We start from the raw sequence: 24791 nt of genomic DNA on the forward strand, positions 1-24791 counted from the left end.
TACGGAGTATTGAAAGGTGGATCCTAACCTATTATATTGTACATCTTATTTCTCTATTCAATACGGAACAATAATGAAGTTTTTAACTTTAAATTCCTCATTTTCACACGAAATAAATGCTAGGATGTACTGTAATTAAGGACACGGCCGTTTTTTTACCACTCTAAGCACTTTCTTCTACTAGATGGGCTACTACTTCCGCTTCACAAATTCACACACGTTTTCTATCAGTATGCCGTCGCTTTTAGCGTTCAATCCATACCCTACTGAAAACTCATAATTGGCACGTCCTTTTTACATAACCGTATGGCATTTAGATGCATTGTGTAAATGCCTGTCGCATACGGTAAATGATTTTGCAAACGTAATGTTGCAGTGAGTGATTAACGGCGAGTGCTGCTTGGTGTACGGCAAAGTAGATGGAGCATAACGACGCCAGTGACGTTGGGTGCGATGCCTATCAGCATAACACGTCAGGGCGGCTGTCTCACCCGGTTTACGTGTCAAGTAATCGAAAAATTCTACGAAACAATAGACACTAATGCTTAAGTTTTATAGATCTAGGAACACATAAGAGAGAATACCAAGAAAAACTATGGTAGCCTTACCGTTATATTATAAGATCATGATAGGTTATTAGGAGCAGACAGAAGTATTCACATTGACAGATAGGTTACGGTAGAATGAACTCCTGGTTCAAAGTAGTTATAAAGGTTTAAGGAGATGGTAAATGGCTACACTATTGTTTGGTTCATTGATTGATTGATTGATTGATTGATTGATTGATTGATTGATTGATTGATTGATTGATTGATTGATTGATTGATTGGGGGTACTTGCTATGCAAACAATATGCTACCACTTTTTCACTAATTGCGCATATCTTGTGGCCTAGTATACAAAACGACCATTACACACGAAATTGTAAAAAAATATTGAATTGTCCTTCTGTGTTTGTTATCCAAGACTACAAAATGAATTCGTACTCACCTTATCAAGGACACATTGCCTCAAGAAATAGGCCAAGAAGCAGGAATCATCTGTCTTCAGTTTTGAAGCTGAAATGCAATAAGTCAGACAGCATAATAAGACCATATTGTCACACGGCGTTGAATTCATTTAATATTTTCATAAAATGAAGAGTAAATTGATTCCTACAGGCCATAAGGGATAGAGAAATCCTTTCATGGAAAAAGTCAAACTGTTTTTGCTATTACAATTTATTATGATACAGGGAACTATTTCTATGACATACTTCAGAAGATATTTCTCTTAATTCAAAGTAATGTTGTCGTCATTGTCAATTTAAGAGGATGAGATTATTATTACCTTTCTTAACACTAATCTTACAAGGCAAGGATCTCACCTTCCATGCCAAAACCTAACTTGAATGGTGTAATAACCAATATCCTAGGAGAAGAACAGATGCACAGAATTGTCCTCCTGTTTCTACTGTAAAGCCACGGACTAAACCTTTGAATTACGGGTATACGTAAAAGGAAAGTAAAATTCGTCACCACAGTTTTGATTGTATAGCTCTCGCTATGGGCAAGCCAGCAACGGCTCGGCGAGCAGAAAACCGTGAGTCACGATTCGGAAAGCTCACCAGTAATGCAAAGATGACCATCTGCCCCGCGTCACGGCCTGGAAACGTAGGATTCCAGCACTGATTTCAGAGCCCTGTCGTGAAAAGTCAGCTAATTCTTTGCATGTGACCTTTTCGTAGGACACGTCTGGTGTCACCAAAGGTTCAAGGCTCGTTTCGGCACTAAATGTGTGACAATTACCCAGCTAGGAAAGAGAAGAGTTGTGATTCGTTGCTGAATGTATCATTGAATGAGAAATGCCCTTCTTCCTTTTATACCTATTTTCCCCACACCCGTGGGGTCTTGGGTACGAACAGTGTCACACATGTGATTTGTCCCTGTTTTACGACCGGATGCCCTTCCTAACGCAATCCTTTAGAGGGTTGTAATCACTACTGCGTGTTTCTGTGGTGGTTTGTACCGTTATATGTTGCCCCTATATGAAGAGGGATGTGTTGGGACAAATACAAATAGTCCCCGAGCCAGAAGAATTAATCAGATGCTTTTAAAATCCCCGACTCGGTCGGGATTCGGAACCCGGGACTCTGTGAACCGAAACCTTCAACGCTCACCTTTCAACACGTGAGTCGGACGAATGAGAAAGTCATTTAAAGGTGTACAAACGGGTCCAGGTCGAAGTAAAACAGCTAAAGGGCCATATATTTTATGGTTTTCGGAGACACCGAGTATTCCTGACCTTATATGAAGCAGAGGTCTTGCTTTCATTCGAATAATCCTCCAGCTAACGTGACATTTTTATCCTTTGTGTTTAATTTTTGGCTTTGGGGTTCAATGATCCATGCATACAGCAATCAGTGAGTATTGTGTAGATTCGAACCACTGCAATATCCTTCCCTGTCTCCCAATTACTGTGCCTCAATCAACTAAGCTATTAGGTACTCTTTCGAAGCCGGTCGCATAACATACACTTAGCGATGAGGCATATAAACGTACAGTGTTTACAGGAGAAATAGCTACTCCTCTACCTTCCAGAAACAATTTCCTGCAATATTTGTTGTTTACGTGTTATGCGTTGATCCGAAATCGGATCTCAGTGATGTCTACAAGCCAGTTACTATGTATACTTCCGTTTCAAGGCCAGTACTGTACATGTTTACCCTGATCTAAGATGTGACGGATGTTTCGGTTTTAGCCAGCGACCAAATATTATGCAGTTGAATGTACGTGTACTGTAAAACAATGAATACAGAGTTCAAAACCTACCTTCATCTAAACATTCGTTGACAGCTTTCGGACCCTGGGCGATGAACTCGTCATCACCTTCATGAACAGAGTTGTATACTTTCAAAAGTTCGTCCGCGGAAGCATAAGTGTTTCCATCCATAATCCCCGCTTTGCTAAAGACGCAGTACAGCAAACACTGGAAAACAAAATTCCATTAGGACTGTCCCAAGGCCCAGAACATAAAACATGATAGTCGTCAGGATTTTAGTCGCATAAGACGAAACTAATTACGATCCACAAGTACATCTTTTATAACACAAAAAAGGAAATCATGACAATGCTAATGAAGTGCCGTTAGAGGTTTATTAATGTTATTTATGCGAAAATTCAGTGGTAATTAATAATTGCGAACTGCCTACCTTATGCATTAACAAACATTTTCGTTTCATTTTAATGGAAAGGAGTCGATTTTGCGGTAGGAAGTCGAAAAGATGTAGAACCAATACATTCAGCTCCAGGCAAAGACACAGCTTTGTAACCACTCCATCTCACTTATTATTACTACAAGGGGATGATGACATTAGATTTTAGGGCCCTTTAAGCAACAAGCATCATCATCATCATCAGTCATTGCCGGGGTTATATAAATAATAATAATAATAATAATAATAATAATAATAATAATAATAATAATAATAATAATGCTATTATGACCCATGAACTACTTTCTCAGTTTACAGAGACACCAAAGTGCTGGTAATTTGTCCCACAGTAGTTCGTTTAAGTGCCAGTAAATCTATCTACACGAGGTTGGCATGTATGAACATCTGCAAATGCCACGGCCTGATTGTGATCCGAGATCTAACCCGCCAACTAGAGCTCAGAAAGCAACGTCTCTACCGTCTGAGCCACTCAACCTGACGGGCCATAGAAATAAAACTTTACTTTTCACAACTCCAGGGGTGTCGATGAACTAGACTGGCAATACTTTATTTAAAGTAGTCAATTAGTCATCAATTTAGATCATATTAAAGAACTCAAGCCGCAGCGGAAGTTAATTCTGAACAGAGATCTGGAAGGGGGTTCATTTTCTTTCCTTTTAAGTATACGGTACTTATTTGAACTCCATATATTCCTTTTTTTTTCTAGGGGCTTTACGTCGCACCGGCACAGATAGGTCTTATGGCGACGATAGGATAGGAAAGGCCTAGGAGTTGGAAGGAAGCGGCCGTGGCCTTAATTAAAGTACAGCCCCAGCATTTGCCTGGTGTGAAAATGGGAAACCACGGAAAACCATCTTCAGGGCTGCCGATAGTGGGATTCGAACCTACCATCTCCCGGATGCAAGCTCACAGCAGCGCTCCTCTACGCGCACGGCCAACTCGCCCGGTCATATATTCCTTTACATACTACAAACATATAACAATAGTCAATGGACAAAACTAAATATTAATGATGAACCAGTCCAAAGAAATGAATTAGTACATAGGAAGTAATTGCCCAAGGAAAAACATTCATCCACTCATGGATACAGGAAATAAATCAATGATACTCAATTTTCCTTTACCTATCAATATGGAGACAGCACATCAAGAAATAAAGGGGACAACAAGAACATACACTTGACAATCGTGCCGTTCATTCTTCTATTTCTAAACGGAGAAATACCCGTAAACGATGGAATGTCAAAGGCTGTATACACTGACATTCCAAGAGTCATGAAATAGCCGTATTTAGAGATAATAGCCGTGACGTCCTCGAAATGCCCAGACTTTTGATCTGAAACGTGAATCATCGTCTTTCGAACGGAGCATGATAGAGAGGGCAGCTGGATGGAGCATTGGGTCCGGACATTTAACATTTCTCAATCGACGGCATCACCTGTGTATCGGGAATACCTCATGGAAGGCGTTACGACCCACAGTAAACTGCGCAGTCGCCGACCACGGATGTTTAATAATCGTGACAAGCAGCGTACGGCTAGAATTCGCCATGGTAACAGACAAGCCACACTCGCTCAAATCACAACCCCATTCAATATAGAAGGAACCCGACGCATATCCAGCAGGTCAGTGGAGCGTTCTTTACCGTCAGTGCGATATAAGAGCAGAAGACCTCCCAAAGTGTCCTTGTTAACATCGCGACACCAGGCACAGCGTCTCACCTCGGAACGTAGCCTTGCTATTTCGATAGTCGGGAACTGGCGACATGTAGCTTGGTCCGATGAGCCACGGTTCCGGTACTTTACAGCTGATGTTAGAGGTCGGATATGGCTCAGGCCCTAATAAGCCATAGATCCCGGATGTCAACAACGCACCATACAGACTGATGTTAGCACCGTAATGGTGTGGGGCGTTTTAACGTATCATGGGTTGGATCATTTGATCTACCTGAGCAGGTCTTTGGCCAGTAAGTGCTACTTTCAACTGCTTGGTGACCACTTGGATCCCTTTGTGTGTTTAACGTAACCCTACAAAGATGAGATATTCCAGCAGGATAACGCCGCATTTCACTGGACCCAAGGTGTCCAGAATTGGTTCAAGGAATATTCTGGATAGTTTCAACGACTGCTACAGCCCCTCGTTTATTTGATATGGTGCAGGTCGGGTATTTATGCAACATGGTGGTGAGGTCCATTCACACCCAAGTATGTGTAGCTACAAATACCAGCGATCTGTGGGTAGCTATCCAAATGGCATAGGCTTGAATCTCACCACACGCGTTCTACCATCTGTGGAACGCGACGACGAGTTACAGCACTTGACAGACCTAGAGGAAAGACTATACGATACTAGGTCATAATCCTATGATTATTGGCATGACAGTGTTGACGGCGCCCAAAGGCTGCGTCGAGCAGCCACTATCAGGAAATTCTCCATCGTAACATTCTCTTATGGTTCAGAAAAAATTCAGGGTGCTTGTACCCAGAATAGTTGCTGTAAATGGCAGTAGCAAGAAAATATAGAACAGTGCTCCTTTACTTGCTCGATTGTTGTGGATCGTCATACTGCAGTGTATTATTGGGGAGATTATTAGTCTCTGTATTCTATATATTCTTCATGACCTTCGACGTCCTATTCCATATTACATCAGGATTCACATATGTAGTTCTCCTGGGAGCCAACGTACCTACAAAACTACATATAGGACATCTGTCATCCACTAGTTGCTCGTCTCTCCTCAATTTTTCACCAATAGCATGATCCGATTTACATAGCTATATACCGAAACTATCCAATCTATGGGTAAGCATAGGTTGCATGTATTTTTACAGATTAGTTGCCAGTTCCTGGTGGAGTGCTTTAGTTGAATGATTGGTTCAAAATTTCTTCTTTGAAGTGGGAGATGTAAAGCTTCATAACTTGGTCAAAGAAGCCATCTAAAATTTCGTTACGCGGAAGATGTTCAGTAGTAGCTAATGCTGTCCTGCAACAAATTTGCTGGTTTCTCGAATTTTGGGATATTCTTGCATTTTACTGAACTCACGATAAAAAGATTCCCCTTTCACATGTATGCCTTGATGATGCGTTAGAAGAAGAGAGAACTGCTTTTCAGTTCAACTGCATAGAGCCCCAATCTGTCAAGATGTTCCTTTAAATTTAACTGTTGCCTTCTCATTCTGAGCCGAAATCCTTTCGTATGCGTTGACAGATATCATGCAGAGCAGCTAGTATTTGTGTTTTGTACAATATTTCACATAAGGCGTGTTACAAGCCAAATGTTAAATGCTACTTCGCCTTCGTGAGAGGCTTTCCGTAAACCGCAAGCGATACGCTTCAATTTAGTTCCATTGTGTCGCATAGGCTATGTTCTTCCAGAATGTCCTACATAAGGTTTTTGCTCTTGTTTGTCGTGGGGATACCGATATCTTCTGCTCGAATAGTTCCTCGATCAGATCCTAGAAACAGCATCGATGGCTTAATCTTGTTCCTGACGCATTTAAATGATGAACTGCTGATAGGTCATCACCATCGGTTAGGAGTAACGTCAAATCATCCGCAAAAGCACACAGCGGACAGTCTCCGAATGTATGGTTCCACGCTTAAGATATAAAGAGCAACAAATATAGAGAACAACCTTGAGGTAAGGACATGATAATCGGACTACGACGTGGCTAATGGCAAATGATCAAAGGCCGTAATGTAACCGAAAGCTGCATGCGTATGAAAGCCGTTTCAATTCGTTCAGGAAATCGAAAATGATTGAAGATATTCCAAAGATATCTATCTGAAATTCTGACAAAAGAGTTGTTGAAATCTATGTTAACATTTACAGCGGCCCTTCAGGACAAACAGAACTATAAAGACTAAAATCTTGTACTGGCCGAGTATCGTTCCTGATACTCGTGATTTTCTTATGAAAGTCCCAACACAGGGTCACCTGGATTCGAACCTCGGACTTCCGAGTGGGATACCAGCAGCGAAACCACTGAGATTATAACGCGATCCGCCAAATTGTCTTCTCAGTAATTATTATATTAATATATTCCGTAAATGCGGGCTTAGATCCATCTTTGAATAGCTGAATACAAAGTTAACAACTTGGGTAAAGTCGACTCCTAACATACACCAGAAGCGTTTGCTCAATTCATATGGGAAGGCATCCATCACGGGCGTATTATTAGGAGCAGCTTTTCTGAGAATCTGTTCTATTTCCGCTCTCGTGATAGGCATTGTGAGGAAGGAAATATATTCTGGATTCAGGTATGTTTCATATGGAAAGCATGTTTTCATGTTAATGTTAGGCATCATATCTTCTGCAAGCATTTAGTGAAAATATTGCTCATCCTCACGGAGAAGCTCATCTTCGGAGATTGAATGTCCCATTTATTCCCTATGCACTGGTGTATAAATTGTTGATTAACAGATTCGGCTCACGTAGCAGTGAGTTTGCTTTCGGGAAATGGTGATGCGAACCCCACTCTCAGCAGCACTCAAGATGTTTTCTGTACTTTCTCATTTTCACAGCAGGTAAATGAAAGGATAGTATCTTACTTAAGCCCACAGGCGCTTCTTTCGTAGTCCGAGCACTGTTCTATCCAACAGGCACCATAAGACCTACTTAAGTTGGATTGATATTAAATAAATATTTAAAAATTTTCCCTTCGTCGAGGGAATGAGTAGATTTATCTAAATATGAAGCTCTAACATTGTTCCTCAGGATATAAAATTTCCGGCTAACTGTGGGGAAACTGAACATGCAGAAGTTCCTGTGAACGCGATGGTTGGAAACCACTAAAATTCCATGTTCCATTGGGGATACTATTTCTACTGTTCGTCTCTAAAGTTGGATCTATTGACCACCCTCCCAATTCGTTCTAGACACTGTGGGGTTTATCGGAAAGCCACGAAAATTATAGCCTATCGTCCGATGCCAGCCTTGAGCGGCGAGTCTGAATGATGTTTTCCCCTGATCGCACAGTTCATTAGTGTGTGAGTGAAATTGAAAAATTGGAATTGGTCAGAGTGCGACCTAACGCTAACGAGGTAGGGAGCGAAAATCACTCGCGATTGTTGAGTTGCGATTTATGTGGACTCGACCACCGTGTAGAATACAATATGTGGAAATCGTCAATTTTACTGTACGGCCCAGTGTATTCATGTTGAATCGTAGATTTCAAAAATGAGTTTCTGATTGCTCTTGTAAGAGTTTACGCTCTTCATCTGTCCAAGAAGTAGGGAAGTTTGGAAACAGAGTTCCTTACCACAGCATGCACTCTTCAAGAATGCCTGTTGTGGAAATCTTCCTAATCACATTGTTTTTCTTCGTCAAACATCCGCTCGGGTGGTGTCTGAAACCTGTCTGGTCTGACGGTGAAATGTTCATATCCAGCTACAGTTCGCAACAATCTAACGAAGTATATGAAGACAGGAGTAGAGAATTGTTTATGTATTCTACACATTAATAGTTAAACCGTCGATGATGTGAAATTAACTTTGTTAAGGATATCGTTACCTTCAGACCATTTCTGCAACGCCTTGACCTGACGAAAATATAAAAGAATATATTACTGAAGGTATTGTGTGCTTCCAGGCGCGATGATCCTCAACGCTTCGGTTGACATCTAGGGTAGGTTCAATCACGGTGTCTTCCAAACGGGTCACCAGAAAAAAAAGTCCCGTCGGTGCGTGACGGAAAAAGACATCTCGAAGAAAATGTGCCCTGGTTTGTTTCGCAATTAGGCCTGGATTCGAGACCACTTGATACAGATTTTGAGACTACTTCATCAAGTGACCTATGTTGACCACAGCAAACATATTCACAGTGTCCAAACGGGCTGAAGTTATGATATGTTGTTAGGCTACTCGCTTGTAACTGGTACATCAAGTGGTTGAAATTGACACTGGCACATACACTTTGTGTGTTTGTATTCTGCACGTTAATTCCTTCACGTGAACCGAAGATTACTTAATGAACGTATTACGCCCCACTAACGACTTATAAGGTTACCGGAGTCGCCGAGGTGCCGGAATTTTGTCCCGAAGAGTTCTTTTACGTGCCGGTAAATCTACCGACTTAAGGCTGACGTATTTGAGCACCTTCAAATACCACCGGACTGAGTCATGATCTAACCTGCCAACTTGGAGACAAAAGGCCAGCGCTCTACGGTCTGAGCTACTCAGCACGGTACAGCTTATTCGGAATCGGAATCGTAATTTGCACTATCACCCTCCTACACGCAAGAGTTTAGTCCTTTGTCCTCTTACGTTTGAGAACCTGCGCCTCGTAGTTTCCTAATGTAGTAGATTACTTTCTCACTCATTACATACTTTGACAGTCATACGATGAGTAGGAAAATAGCTAGAAGTGGGAAGGAAGCGACCGTGGTCTTAATTAAGGTACAGCATCAGGATTCGCCCGGTGTGAAAATGGAAAGCCACGGAGGAGCCCGGGAAACCATCTTCAGGGCTGCCGACAGTGGGGTTCGATCCCAGGATCTCCCGAAAGCAAACTGATGGCTACCTGCCCCAAACCGTGCAGCCACTTATTCGTTGCATTTCTTGTAGAATTACCTTTCGGCACTCTTGCAAGTTTATAATATCGCTCTCTTGACATTGCAACATTTACGTGGCCATGGCTGAAAAATGGCTGAGGTAAATAGAGACTTTCACGTCCCTTGAAGTTTATTGATAGTGATACAAAAGGCGAAGCGAATTGGAAACTGATGCCTCTTGAAAGAAAATGGATATGATGTTACGTCAATTCGAGTGTATTAAAGCTCCCTGCCCAGCTTTATCTCCACTATCTTACTATTTCCAAATCTAAACTTCTTACAATAAGGCCCTAATCTGGTTCCGTTTAGGAGCCGCTGGGAAACATTCAGATTTTTATGGCTCCATATGTACTGTAGAATATGAGTATGTGAAGGCAAACCTTTAATTCCAATGGATTCAAGAATTATGTAGGAAATTTAAGCAGCTAGCTTTCATTTTTAGTATTAATCCGTTGACGGAAGTGTATGGTTTTGAACTTCCGGTATAATCCCTACGGTTTTCAAATTAATTAATTAATTAATTAAGACTGCTAACTTTCTAGAAAATTAAGACAACTTTCGGAGATATGAACGTCTTGTTTTAATTTCAATCACGAAATCATCATGTGCTAAAACTCTGGCTGGTAGTTCAATAACATTTAATCCATCACCATCTACAGAGGGGTAGACCATGTAACCGATCTCCTGCAAAGAAATCAACGAATATCATTTATTTATTTGTTGTGGGTTTGCCAGCATATTTGTATGTAAGCGGCGTATTTTTAATAAGGGTCAAAGTGGGTATTTAATACAATTATAAATAAATAATTATTCGGATCAAAGCACGGTTGCAAAACAGGCAAAACCTTTATGAAATCTACCATAAGAATATTAATTTCCCCAACAGAATGAACGAAATTCGATACCTATGACATTTCAGAAGACGATTCACACACGTTAAAGAATGACTGTTTGCCATTGGGGTTTCATGCCACATTGAGCCGTACTAACCGAATATTGTCAGCTGCTTTGGGATTTAAATGAGACATCGAACTCTCGTTTAACTTTAGAAGAATTTAATTATAATGTACACTGCTCAACTGCTGATTAGCAAAACGACTATTTCTATCCACGTTACTGATATAGCATTAAGTCCTAAATTAAAGCACTACATATCCTAAGATTTTTCTGTTCGCGGGATTATCGATGAAAAATGCCTTCTTGACATTTATGTTATTATATTGCAGGACGTCAATGATTTCATTAATAATTGAAAGTTGTTCCTTGTTTATTATGAGTACCATGTCAGAAAAATCAAAATTGAAAATTAACACATTAGTATGACTCGGATGACCGCAACACTTCGCTAATAACTGGAATGAAATTTCATTAATAATTAAACATTGTTCGTGGTTTTGTTATCAGTACCATGTCACCCAAACGAAAACTGAAAATTAGCTCAGTAGTATGACACGGAGGGTCGACTCACTTCGCTAACTACCTGAGTGGAAGAAGTTCACAGCTTTAGTGTTTAAATTACGACACGCAGAAAAAGCCTTTTACGTTTCTCCATCATAATTTCACGCTAGCAAACATAGGTAGAGCTACAGAGAGACAGTAACATTGCGACGAATATATTTTTGTCGACTAAATGACTCTGCAACTGAACACAACACAGACTGGAGTAGCTGACCAGAGACACGTCCGACTGCACATGCCTGCTTGCCCACTTACAACTCCTCTCTCACATCGTATTTCTCAGCGCTACTACAATCCAGGTGGCCTCGAAGTACTGGCGAGCGCTTTTTAGAATAAAAATGCTGCATTTTTCTTTAATAATTTTAAAATATCCGGCAAGAAGTATTTACGCTTTTAAAGACACATTGCAACTCAACAGGCCATGTACTTTCGTCAGAATGCTTTACGATGTCAATTGATTCAGCCGTTCTCTCAAGATCGATGTAAAAAGAAAGCAGCCTAGTGTTTTATATATTTAGATGATAATAATAAAAATAATAATAATAATAAATAAGCAACATTCCCGGTTCTGGAGATCTTGTACTCTACCCAGGCAGTAATTTAGTGATGTCGTCCTCCAATAGCGGACACACAAATAAAGTGTACAGGAGAAGCCTGATTTCTGTTGCAAGGATATATTCACTGTGTAATATGAGGGGGAATAGGTTGTGGAATGTATGTGCGGGCGTTGGTTGAAGTTTTTTTGTGCAGGTGATATATGAGTCTTCGGTCAAGAGTGACACTCGGGACCATCCGATGACTTCTTCGAAGTAACTGCCCCAGTCGAGCCTGCCTTGTTTCGTTCCCAATAATGTCACATGACACTTATTAACACATTAACATAAGTTTGATTGTCCACTGTTGGAACAAAGGTTCAAGTCTGCAGAGGCTGTTACAGATGTATCACGGATGCCTCCAGCAGGTCGCGTTTCTGGCGGCAACAACAAGATGCAAGAGGAGTTCAACATTCGGGTGCTTGGCATGTCCAATTGAAACACCGTACAGACACCTACTGTACTGCTGAATAGCACAAGGAATATTCAGATCAGGTAACAAGTGATAGAAAGTACAACTCTCCTCAACTTACATTCTGGCTCTGGGTAGTCAACACCTCCAGCTTGATCACCTTCTCCACATCCGCTAAAACAGACAAGAGCTTGACGTTTATATCGAGTAGAACTTAACAGTGGATATATATCGTACCATACTTTGGCGGTGATGACATAGGAAATGGATAGTAGTGGGAAGGAAGAGTATGTGGTCTTAAATAAAGTACAGCCTCTACATTTTCCTCATGTAAAAATGGGAAACTATAGAAAACTAACTTAGGAGCTGCTGAGAGTAAGGAGTGAACCCAACGTCTTCCGAATGCAAATGCAAGCTAACAGCTCTTTTAACTGACAGCTCTTCTCAGTCCCTACATATCTCCGCAAAATTCTGTTTAATAGCATCTGTAACCTAATTCCCTAACTTCTAGAGGGTATTCTTCTATCCAATAGGGGTCTGTCTGTTAGGTCATCAGCCCAGCGGCTGGTCGGATCCTCAAATAGCATCTCCAAAGGCTATGCAGTTATAGGGAAACCACAAAAACCAATGGTAGTACCAAAATGAGGCATAGTAGGCAAGATGAGGCGTGAGGTAGTTTGCCATTGCTTTCCTCACTGGGCCAGACAGTGCTACTGTAGCACAGCTGACCCTATGACAAACAACTCTCATGACACTCAGATTGGTTGGGCTCTGAATATCATTAATCAGTACCACCCATACCCCAGCAGCTTAGATATTGTCACAGCCATGGATGAGACTGAAACTTCAGTGGAAGCTACACTTTGCTCTCGCCTGTGCGAAGAGATGGATGCAAAAGTACTGTATCCATCAAGAAACGACAGCAGGCACCCATAGGTGTATCCATTCAGAATAGGAATTACGTGAGATGATATCACTTAACATACATGGGCTCTTATAAAATACCAATCAATATTGCAGTGGAATAGCCAGTCAGCGCTAGCTTATAAATATAGCCTTCAAAAAGAATTATGCGATCGACACATCTCAGCAGCATTAGCTTCAACCTAGTTTCATGCAGGCATAGCAGTTACTTTTTCTGGGGACACTGTTTACGATCCCATAGAGATGTCGTATCTGATAATAGGCAACAATATTCCTTACAGCGAAATATAATTTTTGTCTTTCCCGGAGTTATTTCAATCGAACAAGTTTCTGTTCGTATTTTTCTCGCTATGGTTAACTTTAATATATATCTATTGTACGTCACGCATTATAATTTATCCAGCAGAATGGGGCTTTTTATTTCACCAATTTGAACCTTTATGTGGAAACCTTAACGCGTATAGTGTGCTTGGGGATTTGCTTTTACAGACCGTGCTGCGACAGCCTTTCAAGACATGATGGACGACCACCATTCCGTTATTCTCAACGACGATAGTCCTACACTTATATCCCACCCTAGACATTGACCTTCGGCAGTGGATATAACTATCTGTTCTTCGGCAATTGCAGTTAACTTTCCTCTCACTGTTTTAGAACGTGCCATGATACTTCACTGGCAGCAAGAATGAATGCTCTTTCCAAGTACAACAAGGCTAAATGAGTTTCTAGGTTAAATTCCCTTCGATATTTTCATTATTTTTAGATGAAAGACCATTATTTCTACCATGGAGTACGGTACCTGGTTTTGTACAGTAATAAAATAACAAATAATAGCAGAATCTCACTGCTGTGCTAAACATAAGGGCAAAAGCAACTTTCGCATGTAGTTTCGCTGTCAAGTAACACAGGTCGATGAAACTTGGACCGTACATAGGAAGAACTGCTACAGTATGGTAAAGTTGGCAACTGAAAGGAATATGCGATGAAACGAAGAGATATGACACTCTTATTCTGAGACAATAAATTACACTGAGTCACTGCAACTCATGATGGTCCCCTGGATATCACAAAAGATAGGGCATGGTTCTTAAAATGGTGTGTGATCACCGCGGACGGCGATGCATGCTCTGCAACGTGTCCCCATCCTGGCCAAAAGATTCGTCAGGAGTTCTTGTGGTAGGGCGTTCCAATATTCCACCAGCGCGGTTGAGAACTGGTGGATGGTCGTTGGTGCATGGATGTCTGCACAACATGACCACCACGTGGTCGATGGAATTTAAGTTGGGCAACGGGCAGACCAGTCCATTCGCCGAATATCCACTCGCTCCAAAAGTTCCTACACCTGCGCTGTTCGATGTGGTCGTGCACTGCCATGATTAAAAATGAAATCAGGTACGAATGCCCCCAGGAAATGCGAACATGGGAAAGGAGTACATTGCACACAATAACGTTGACTGGTGAGTGTACCCCGTTCAAGGATTTGGAAGTCGGTACGCCCATGCAACGATATGCCTCCTCACACCGTAATATTTGTACCACCAAAATGATAATATTTGACAATGTTCCTGGGTGCATTATGAGTTCTCATCTCTCGCCAGATGAGGGTTCCTCTGGAATCGCTACTCAGACTGAATCTTCTCCCACCTGAGAAGAGCACGCGAACCACCTCCTATTCTATCCAGACCTTGGCACCGTCGCATACGGTGCCGCCGATAGGCGGGTGTCAAGGGAACACAACGTAATGGTCGTCGGGCAAACAGACCACCCATATGTAGTCACCGTGCCACTGTCGAGTGAGACTGGGTACGTTGCAGTCCTGTTAAATATGGTTGCAATGCACCCGCTGTTTGACCTGAGTCTTTCTGTGTCTGTATCACAATGTAGCGATCATAGGCTGCTGTATTTGACCGTGATCGGCCCTCTCCTCCTCTTCCGGCACCAGTCCCTGTGGTTCGGAATGATCTCCATGCATGTGAAACAATATTGTGGACAATACCAACTCCTGGGCTACACTCGTCCCACTTCTCCCTCCTTCCTGTTTCCCCGATGATTCTTCCGCGCGGGAAGTCACCGAAATGTTGTCTGCGTCCCCTAATGTAATGAATAACACTACCTCAGCGCCCCGTAACAGCTCACAGATCAAACACACTGCTTTGTCCCGTTCCTTCAGATGCTTCATTTTGTGGGACCAGTCCCAATTAGCGCTATAGTAGCGATGACCTCACGCCAGGCTTCCATGCACGTGTGGAGACCGCTGGCAACATGTTACCTCGTTCCCATTCATTTCCGCCATGTAGTTGATATGTTATGTTGCTTTATCTATCTCGACCTTAAGTTTTGCACAGCAGTGTATTTACCATTTCAAGTTATGGTGTCTTGATTTTGGGGGTCACTAAAACAAATAAAGAACCCCAATTACAGTAGCACTGTAAACATTCGTCATCCATTGAAGGTTATAAATACTTTTCACTGTCATACACTTATTAGCGTATACTATTTTAAATGTTGTGTCACGTTCATGAAATGCTCGTATGAAATGTTAGTACGGTAATCTATTTACGTCTATGGTATGATCCTGCCACAGTAAATAACTTCATGGACGGGTGCCCAGAGTGTAGACAGCCACACAACACAGTGTTCACTTACACATCTCCCCATCGTCCTTCAAAAGTGTCTCCGTTGGCCACCGTACAATTTTGTCAACATTTGTACAGCATTTCAAAGCACTGCTGAGTGATATTGGCAGAAACATACCTTACGGATGTTCTTGTGGCAGTGATGACATAATCGGCAGAATGAAATATTTGCTTTCATTTCCGATCATCTTGAACAAGCACAAAGCAAAGTGCAGGGGCGTTGTCGTGTAGCAATAGCCAGTTCTTCCCAATAGTGATGGGATATTCGATTCATTTAACGGAATGATTCCTGCAGCTACCTGTTCGAAAAAATGTCTTGTTGTGTCAAAGCCTCCCCTCACAGTGACAACCCTATTAAACAGTGTACAGAACTAGAAGAAAAATACCCGTCCAGAGGCAATCGGTGATCTCGTGATTATGACTTTAATTATTCTGCAATAATGCTATTTACGAACTGAGAGAGTGCAGAGCAGTTCTTACCAATATAAAACAGATATTTCTGAATGATCATGATCATGACTCATAGTCATAGTGGAGGCTATAATGTTGAGTTGAATTAACTCTCGAATGTCAACTAAGTTATAATACGAAGATTCATTAACCCAATAAATTGAAGATCCTATAATTAGACGATCTACTTCGGATTTATAATATAACTTCGTTTCCAACACTGCAAATGAATCCAAATATAATTTAAACCTCATTGTTACTGGATATCCAGGGGAGTGGACTATTTTGCTGAGCTTAGAGTTAGAGTCCGTAAGAAAGCCACAAGCGTACGATTCTTTCAGTTAGCCATGACTCTTTATGTCTCGCTTGCGGCGAAACTTCCGCTCCTCGCCAATGTCCAGGGTTCCCATAGTAACCGTGTGTGTGTTATGGCTCACTGATCCGAGAGTGCGCCACTCGGCACTCGCGTACCGTGAGCTCGCTGCTGCTGTGATACGATTCACTTGGGCAGTTGAATGAATCGATGCACTAGTTCGAAGCATACACTCAGTAGCCAACACTATTCCCCACACCACGGCTTAGGACGCCTACGACGAATTCAATTGTGTAGACGGTTGTTCTTCTTTACAGTCGCTCCATGTGAATGAACTGGATCAGCTCAATTTCCTGTTAGTCAAACGGTTCAATCATCAGCTTACTTTTTGCCCTATAATGGCGATACGCACGATTTTTATTTTGTCATCTTAAACACTACGCTTTGCGGACATGCCTAATTGTGTTCAGACTGCGAAATTAATGCGTTCTGCTGGTCGTGTCTTTAACCACTCTTCACAACAAGCACAGAGTGAAGTGCAGCGTCGGCGTCATCGTCGTCGTCGTCGTGTAACGCTAGACATTTCTTCCCACGACACTCAGTCGCGTAGATGATGAATGATCGCCTTCTTGCTGTCCTGTTTTACACTTGATCCCTTTTTCTGATTGTGCTATATGAACGCAACTGCCTCTTACTCGGACGAGCGAAGTACTGTCAGCGCACCATCCCACAGATCACCACAGCGACACTGTGTCTAATGACAGTACTACATATTTAATATCAGCTTGATATAATGAATTGCACTGAGGAAGCCCTTCACGGGGGAGAAACATGGATGTATAGTATTGTATTAAAACTAAAAGGTATTGAAAAGTGGGTCAACAGATAACTTAACTGATGAAGTAATCTATTCATCGACAAAATAAGGATTAATATGCTGATGTTAAAATTATTTTACAGTATTAACTATATAACTTACCATCGCTTGCTCCTACGTACTTCCTACAGTCCTCCGCAATTGGCCGCATTGCTTGCGCGAAGTTCTCCACATAGTCAGCAGCCTGTGAAATTATATCAACATCTGTAAATGTTCTCCTTCCACGTAATATTACAGTACAGGATTGGTTATTACATCTATTTTTTCTCAGCAGCGTGAAATGTACAAACTGCGGAAAAGAGGTAACTTCAATATTGATTACAAAACCTAGAAAATTCGGAACTACTTAATTCTATAATCTATTGCTTTGCCGGACATTTCACACAACACACTTAGAAATACGTTTGAGTGACTCGGAAATCTAGTAAGTACTGTGAGTTCTTAATAGGTTCCTATTTGCTTTACGTCTCACCGACACAGATAGGTCTACCAGATCGCCCTCGCACTACGGAATCAGCTCGCTCTCATACCTACGGGACGCGATCACCACGATGCAACAACCACTCTCTGGGCTCTATCAGCATGGCCTCACCTCGACCGTGCCCAGCAGAAGTACTTTTTCAACAGGGCCAACCTGTTGTACCTAGCCATATCCCGGGGTGGGACGCATCCGTACAGGTAGACCGAGCCACAGGAGATCATGTCTTATGGCGACGATGGGATAGGAAAGGCCTAGGAATTGGAAGGAAGAGGCCATGGCCTTAATTACGTTACAGCCCCAGCATTCGCTTGGTGTGAAAATAGTGAACAATGGAAAAACATCTTCATGGCTGCCGACAGTGGGGTTCGAACCCACTATCTCCCGGATGCAAGCTCACAGCTGCGCGGCTCTGACCGCACGACTAACTCACCCGGTGTTCTAAATAGGAACAAAGCACCAGGAGATTAAGGCGCTCCCGTTAGAATTGCTGTCTACCGTGGGACAAACAGTCATATCAAAGTAATTGGGCATATTATAGGTATGAGAAGGGAATTTCCTACGCTCGGATTCGAATTATCCAATCATTGGATAATTACGTGATTCTCGCTCCCAGTCTATCACCTCAGGGTCTACGTTAAGCCATTGAACTGATAAATAGGAGAAGCCTTGACTCAGTAACAACCCAGTACTTACGTTACCTTAAAAATAAAATTTGGAAATGCTACTGAAACACCACGTTTTAAAATGGAAATCTCTTCAGTGGATGTAGCACAATGTATGGTCGCCTATGTTGCGTCCTGCTTAGCTGCCATACTGCCAGATATTTAAGGGCTGGTATGTGATTAAACTGGTACATGCACATCGCCTCCATTTTGGGGAGAGCATGAAAAGAGATGCACCTCGAGGATTGATGACATGAGTTTAATTTCTTAGCAATATTTATTTATTTATTTATTTATTTATTTATTTATTTATTTATTTATTTATTTATTTATTTACTGAAACATCACTCTAAGAGGAACAATTATATTTTAACTAATGTCCTGGTGCTTTTGAAGATTAGACTGAAGAGTAAGCCACCTAGCGAATTCTCGTAATTTTCTGTATATTATGGAGTTATACATGAGAATTATGTGAACCATGTGACATTGCCGCGGTCGAGGACGCTTCGCAGTCCAAATCAAGTAGATAGGCGGACCTTAGTTGCAATCATATCGAATGGGTATCTGTCGAGAGACGGCTAATGGAAAGGGGAATTGCAGCATTTCGGAATCTGCAAGGACCGCATTCTGGATTATTAACTGACATGGCTTTATAATAATATTTAACGTGGCTTGGCTGTGTTGATACTGCTACATGGTTAAAGCAACGGGAAACTACAGCCGTAACTAACTCCCGAGGACATGCAGCTGTTTCTGTATGAATGGATGATCTACTGATGATGAGTTTCACCCGAGTAAAATATCCCGGAAGTATAAGAGACTCCCATTCGTATCTCGGGGTGGAGACTACATGGGAGGGCTCAATCATCACGAAGATGAATATTGACATTCTGCGAATCGAAACGTGGAATGTTAGAAGTTTTTATGGCTGTTGTTGGTAAGAGAATCTGGAAATGAAAATGAATAGACTATTACAGAAGATATAGTTGATGTAAGTGAAATGCATTGGCAGGAAGAGCAGATTCTTGGTCAGGCAACTAGGCAATTATCAACATAAAACCAAACATGGGAAATGCAAGAGTTTGCTTAATACTGAAGTAGAGGACGCAACATTCATTATTAATAGGTCAGATAACTCGTCTTGATATGCCTTTCATAGTCATATTATTCTGCCACCCATTCAATGGCTTTATGAACGTTTAAGAAGCGTGTAATGGTGTATCGCAGTTCGTACTGAGATTTCATCCATTCTGTCGTGCCATTTTTTCGTAAAAATCTATCCAAATATTCACTTTTATATCCTGCAGTTCTTGATGTAAAGCTTGGTAGTGTGAAGTAGAAAGCAATTGTATTCTTAATCGCAGTTCTGTATAGAATAGTTGTCTTGTGAATTCATAAGTTTGTCTCGAAGTAGCGTTTTTTGCCAGGCAGAAAAATTTTAAAGATACGTGGCCTTCATTCTAATGCAGCAAAGTTATCCTTCGATAGGTGTTCCTGGATATGTCATACGTCATGATGGGGTCTGTTAGTAAGTAGATATTTTCTCTTAGCACCATGTTAGTCACTAGAACGCTCTGCCATCTGTTGAATACATTTAGTGGCCACGAGAGGTTAGAGAATCAGAATATCTAGCAGGGAATAGTATTCTTGCGCGATAAGAGCAAATGTTTGCTCTCTGGCTTGACAGGTAGTAATCAAACATGGCTGCATGCAATGACATTACTAAGAATGAAAATCACGTATATCACAATATTAATGGAAGTGTTAGTCGCTTAGCAACCTGCCAAGTACAGAATGTTAGCATAAGCCTCCGCCTGCAATTGTTGGAGTGATCATTTAATGATTTGATTTTCTGACTGCTCAAAGTTGGATGAACCTGGAGACATATCACTTGCCATGATTCACCGGCAGCTGATTCCACACAGAAAAAAACGAAAATGAAGCAAATTAGTCCAGTCGAACGGACGGACGGCCTGTTTATAGTAAACTATTTCTAATATATAGATAGACAGATAATAAAATAGGGCTGTGGGTAAGCTACTATGACCAGAATAGTGAGGGAATTATTGCTTCCAATGCAGACACCAAGCCCCCGTGGGGGTTATCTTGCCTGTTTCCCTATTGGGCCCGCCCCAGGTGGCGGATACGGGGGCTCCGGACTTGTCTGGAGGGTCTGAGGGATATAATAAAAGCAGATATTGCAGAAAAATCTTGAGGCAGTGTGATTGTTACTAGCCCAAGCCAAGGCTTGGAAGTGGAAACCTCGCCCACACATGCTAGAGAGGCATCCTAGTTATCTCCGCTTGGGTGATATGGTGGTTCAGGTGAAGTGGCTGCTGTTGATTGAGGAGAAAGCTCACTGCGGTGTGCTGGAAGCAACACATCACATTGCCCTACGTAGTCTGAAGGAGCCGCGGGTTCGGAACGGACCAAACCCATGACTGCCAAGTGGGAACCACGTGAGTAGGTCTAGTGAAGGTGGAACAAACCTGGTCGGGTTCGGGCCAGGGGCGGACTGCTGGATGGACGGCTGAGGAGTGTGGCGCCTGCTACGGCGAGCCTGAGTTGCGGGAGGAAAATGTCTGGCGGAATGCCTCGCCACGAATGGTGAGAACGCCGCTCAGGACCCTAGAAGGGGCAAAAACCCTTGAGCACCTTCATATACCACCGGACTGAGCCAGGACTAAACCTACCAAATCGGGGTCAGAAGGCCAGCTTCATAACACTGAGTGTAGTTATAGGGACATTGTTCGCCTCTGTGGTGTAGTGGTTACTGTGATTAGCTGCCACCCCTGGAGGCGCGGGCTCGATTTCCAGCTCTGCCACGATTTTTGGAACGTGGTACAAGGACTGGAACGGGGTCCACTCAGCCTCGGGAGGTCAAATGAGTAGGGAAATGGGGTTTCGATTCCCAATTCAGCCATCCTCGAAGAGGTTTCCTGTGGTTTCCCACTTTTTCTCCTCCTAACGGCAGGATGGTACCGAACTCCAGCCCACGGCCACTTCCTTCCCCCTTCCCTGCCCATCTCTTCCAATGTTTCCATTCTCAACAATGTCCCTGTTCAGCATATCAGGAGAGGCGGCCAAAGGACTCGCCCAGTTGTATCCCCGCTCAATGTCTCACGCTCCAGGACACTGCCCTTGAGGCACTAGAGGTGGGATATTTTACCGAGACCGAGGAAAGCCAACCCTGGGCCGTGAACGGATTAAGAAAGAAATAGAGACATACCTGTAACAAGGAAAATCTAATGAATGAATCAAATAAACCCCCTCTACCCAGTTGCAGGTGATCCAGAGGTGGGGGATGAGAGTGTTCTATGAAGGTTTTTGTACCGTTCAGCGGCCCAAGTACGATTCCGAAACAATACCCGTATTCTAGGTCAAAAGGTGACTCTAACATTGCCCAGAGCACTCGTAGATGCAAGCAAGGCTCAACACCGTGCGTCAAAGAACTCATTACTTCAGGTTCTCACAACAGAGCAGACAACATAATGAATATGAGGGGTTTGGATCAGCCGAAATTCTATAAAGGACATCGTTTGTCTGGCTAAAATTCTCACAAATTGTAATAAACTGAATAAAATAATAATAATAATAATAATAATAATAATAATAATAATAATAATAATAATAATAATAATAATAATAATAATAATAATATAAATAAACGGAGATCACTTACAGCGTACTGGCACATGAGTGCCAAGAATATGGAAAGTGTCCATGCGTTCACCATTATTGACGATGTGTCTAACTTCATAGGAAGAACCTGGAGTACACCTTCTACAGCGTTGTTCATTTATACTAACAGCAGTAGGAGATAAAATTAGAGGAGGAAAGGAATAATTATTCATAGTATCTTAAAGATATCACTAAAGTACTAAAGTACTGCATATGTTAACTATTCCATGTCAATTTACGATAAGGATGGTGATATGCAGTAATCAACTTGCGCATTCATATTACGTATTTTTTCTTATGTTCCTACTTGCGTCATTTAAGTGAGATTATATTATCATATTTTAGCATAACCATGTCATGTATAATAGCCATACTTTACATATCACATTATACTCTCACTTTTATAGCCATTATTAATGTATAAAGGAATACTTTAATCAGATTTCATTTCTTACTAGCATGTACCCGCGGCTTCACTCGCGTTTGTTAATTTAACACACATCGTTTTTTCCTTAAATAGCACTAATTACACTGACTGACAGTGACAATGCAACACCAAGGAGGAGTGGTTCGAAAGGGATGAAAGTTGGGGAAAAAACAGAGACGGCACGGATGAATAATTGATGTTTATTTCAAACCGATATGCAGGTTACACAATGCGCACGGCATCGACTCAGTAGGATGTAGGACCACCGCGAGCGGCGATGCACGCAGAAACACGTCGAGGTACAGAGTCAATAAGAGTGCGGATGGTGTCCTGAGGGATGGTTCTCCATTCTCTGTCAACCATTTGCCACAGTTGGTCGTCCGTACGAGGCTGGGGCAGAGTTTGCAAACGGCGTCCAATGAGATCCCACACGTGTTCGATTGGTGAGAGATCCGGAGAGTACGCTGGCCACGGAAGCATCTGTACACCTCGTAGAGCCTGTTGGGAGATGCGAGCAGTGTGTGGGCGGGCATTATCCTGCTGACACAGAGCATTGGGCAGCCCCTGAATGTACGGGAGTGCCACCGGCCGCATCACATGCTGCACGTAGCGGTGGGCATTTAACGTGCCTTGAATACGCACTAGAGGTGACGTGGAATCATACGCAATAGCGCCCCAAACCATGATGCCGCGTTGTCTAGCGGTAGGGCGCTCCAAAGTTACTGCCGGATTTGACCTTTCTCCACGCTGACGCCACACTCGTCTGCGGTGACTATCACTGACAGAACAGAAGCGTGACTCATCGGAGAACACGACGTTCCGCCATTCCCTCATCCAAGTCGCTCTAGCCCGGCACCATCCCAGGCCTGCAGGCCTCCTTCAACCAATCGACGGGAAATTGTTCTGGTCGATATTGGAACAGCCAGGGTGTCTTGCACATGCTGAAGAATGGCGGTTGACGTGGCGTGCGGGGCTGCCACCGCTTGGCGGCGGATGCGCCGATCCTCGCGTGCTGACGTCACTCGGGCTGCGCCTGGACCCCTCGCACGTGCCACATGTCCCTGCGCCAACCATCTTCGCCACAGGCGCTGCACCGTGGACACATCCCTATGGGTATCGGCTGCGATTTGACGAAGCGACCAACCTGCCCTTCTCAGCCCGATCACCATACCCCTCGTAAAGTCGTCTGTCTGCTGGAAATGCCTCCGTTGACGGCGGCCTGGCAATCTTAGCTATACACGTGTCCTGTGGCACACGACAACACGTTCTACAATGACTGTCGGCTGAGAAATCACGGTACGAAGTGGGCCATTCGCCAACGCCGTGTCCCATTTATCGTTCGCTACGTGCGTAGCACAGCGGCGCATTTCACATCATGAGCATACCTCAGTGACATCAGTCTACCCTGCAATTGGCATAAAGTTCTGACCACTCCTTCTTGGTGTTGCATTTGCTCTGTCAGTCAGTGTACATTATTTTATTTTAATAACTATTGTTACATCCAATGCTTAAGATGTACCGGGTTGTTGGATGGTACCAATAATACTAACACAAACCGCAGAGCTTCCGGATAAACTATATTTGTCCTTCCATTTGGAGCTGATATGTACAGTGTGTTTGTCTTTCCAACCCACGTACAGTTGACCATAAGAGAAGCACCGTTTCTGATGATCGAGACCTACAATTCCATACGACTGCCCTTTTGCCTTGTTGATGCACAAATCTAAACTCACACAAATGGGGGAACTGCAGATGTCTAAATTGAAGCGGGATATCCGAGGAGATCATTTGAATCCTAGAATTGAATACTACGCCCGCGGCATGTCCAATCACGACGGTGTCTTCAATAATATTCAGCATCAGTTTCTTGACTGAGAGTCATATTCCGTTGCAGAGGGAAGGAGGATTCATATTCCTCGGAAGGTTAATCGGTGCCACAAACATCCACTCCAAGATGTTCGGGGGTACTCCACGTGACTCCAAGTTGTTCAGAAGATTTGGCATGTAGTTGACAGCCTCACCTGTATTACATGTTGTGTCGATACACTTTGAAATTTGTAAAACACCGGGTAATTCTAGTAAAAGTCGCTTGTTGATGACGTTGACAACTTC

At 42.6% G+C, this 24791-nt stretch overlaps 1 protein-coding gene across 2 annotated transcripts in view; it reads right to left on the reverse strand.

Annotated features, from left to right (window-relative positions):
- Window positions 1-24791, reverse strand: part of LOC137498909 (general odorant-binding protein 69a-like) — a 76015-nt gene that overhangs the window by 11942 nt on the left and 39282 nt on the right. Inside the window, exons 1-5 of one of the 2 annotated variants that reach the window (XM_068226704.1) lie at window positions 22254-22338; window positions 17531-17612; window positions 12350-12402; window positions 2811-2967; window positions 991-1058 (exon numbers count right to left, since the gene is read on the reverse strand). In XM_068226704.1, coding sequence (XP_068082805.1) covers window positions 991-1058; window positions 2811-2967; window positions 12350-12402; window positions 17531-17612; window positions 22254-22331 — 438 coding nt within the window. In that variant the 5' untranslated portion in view covers window positions 22332-22338. Of the gene's footprint in view, window positions 1-990; window positions 1059-2810; window positions 2968-12349; window positions 12403-17530; window positions 17613-22253; window positions 22339-24791 lie in introns of those variants that run through there. The other variant, XM_068226705.1, reaches the window with a different exon arrangement.

This window comes from Anabrus simplex, chromosome 3 (genome assembly GCF_040414725.1).
Source record: "Anabrus simplex isolate iqAnaSimp1 chromosome 3, ASM4041472v1, whole genome shotgun sequence".
Taxonomy (NCBI): domain Eukaryota; kingdom Metazoa; phylum Arthropoda; class Insecta; order Orthoptera; family Tettigoniidae; genus Anabrus; species Anabrus simplex.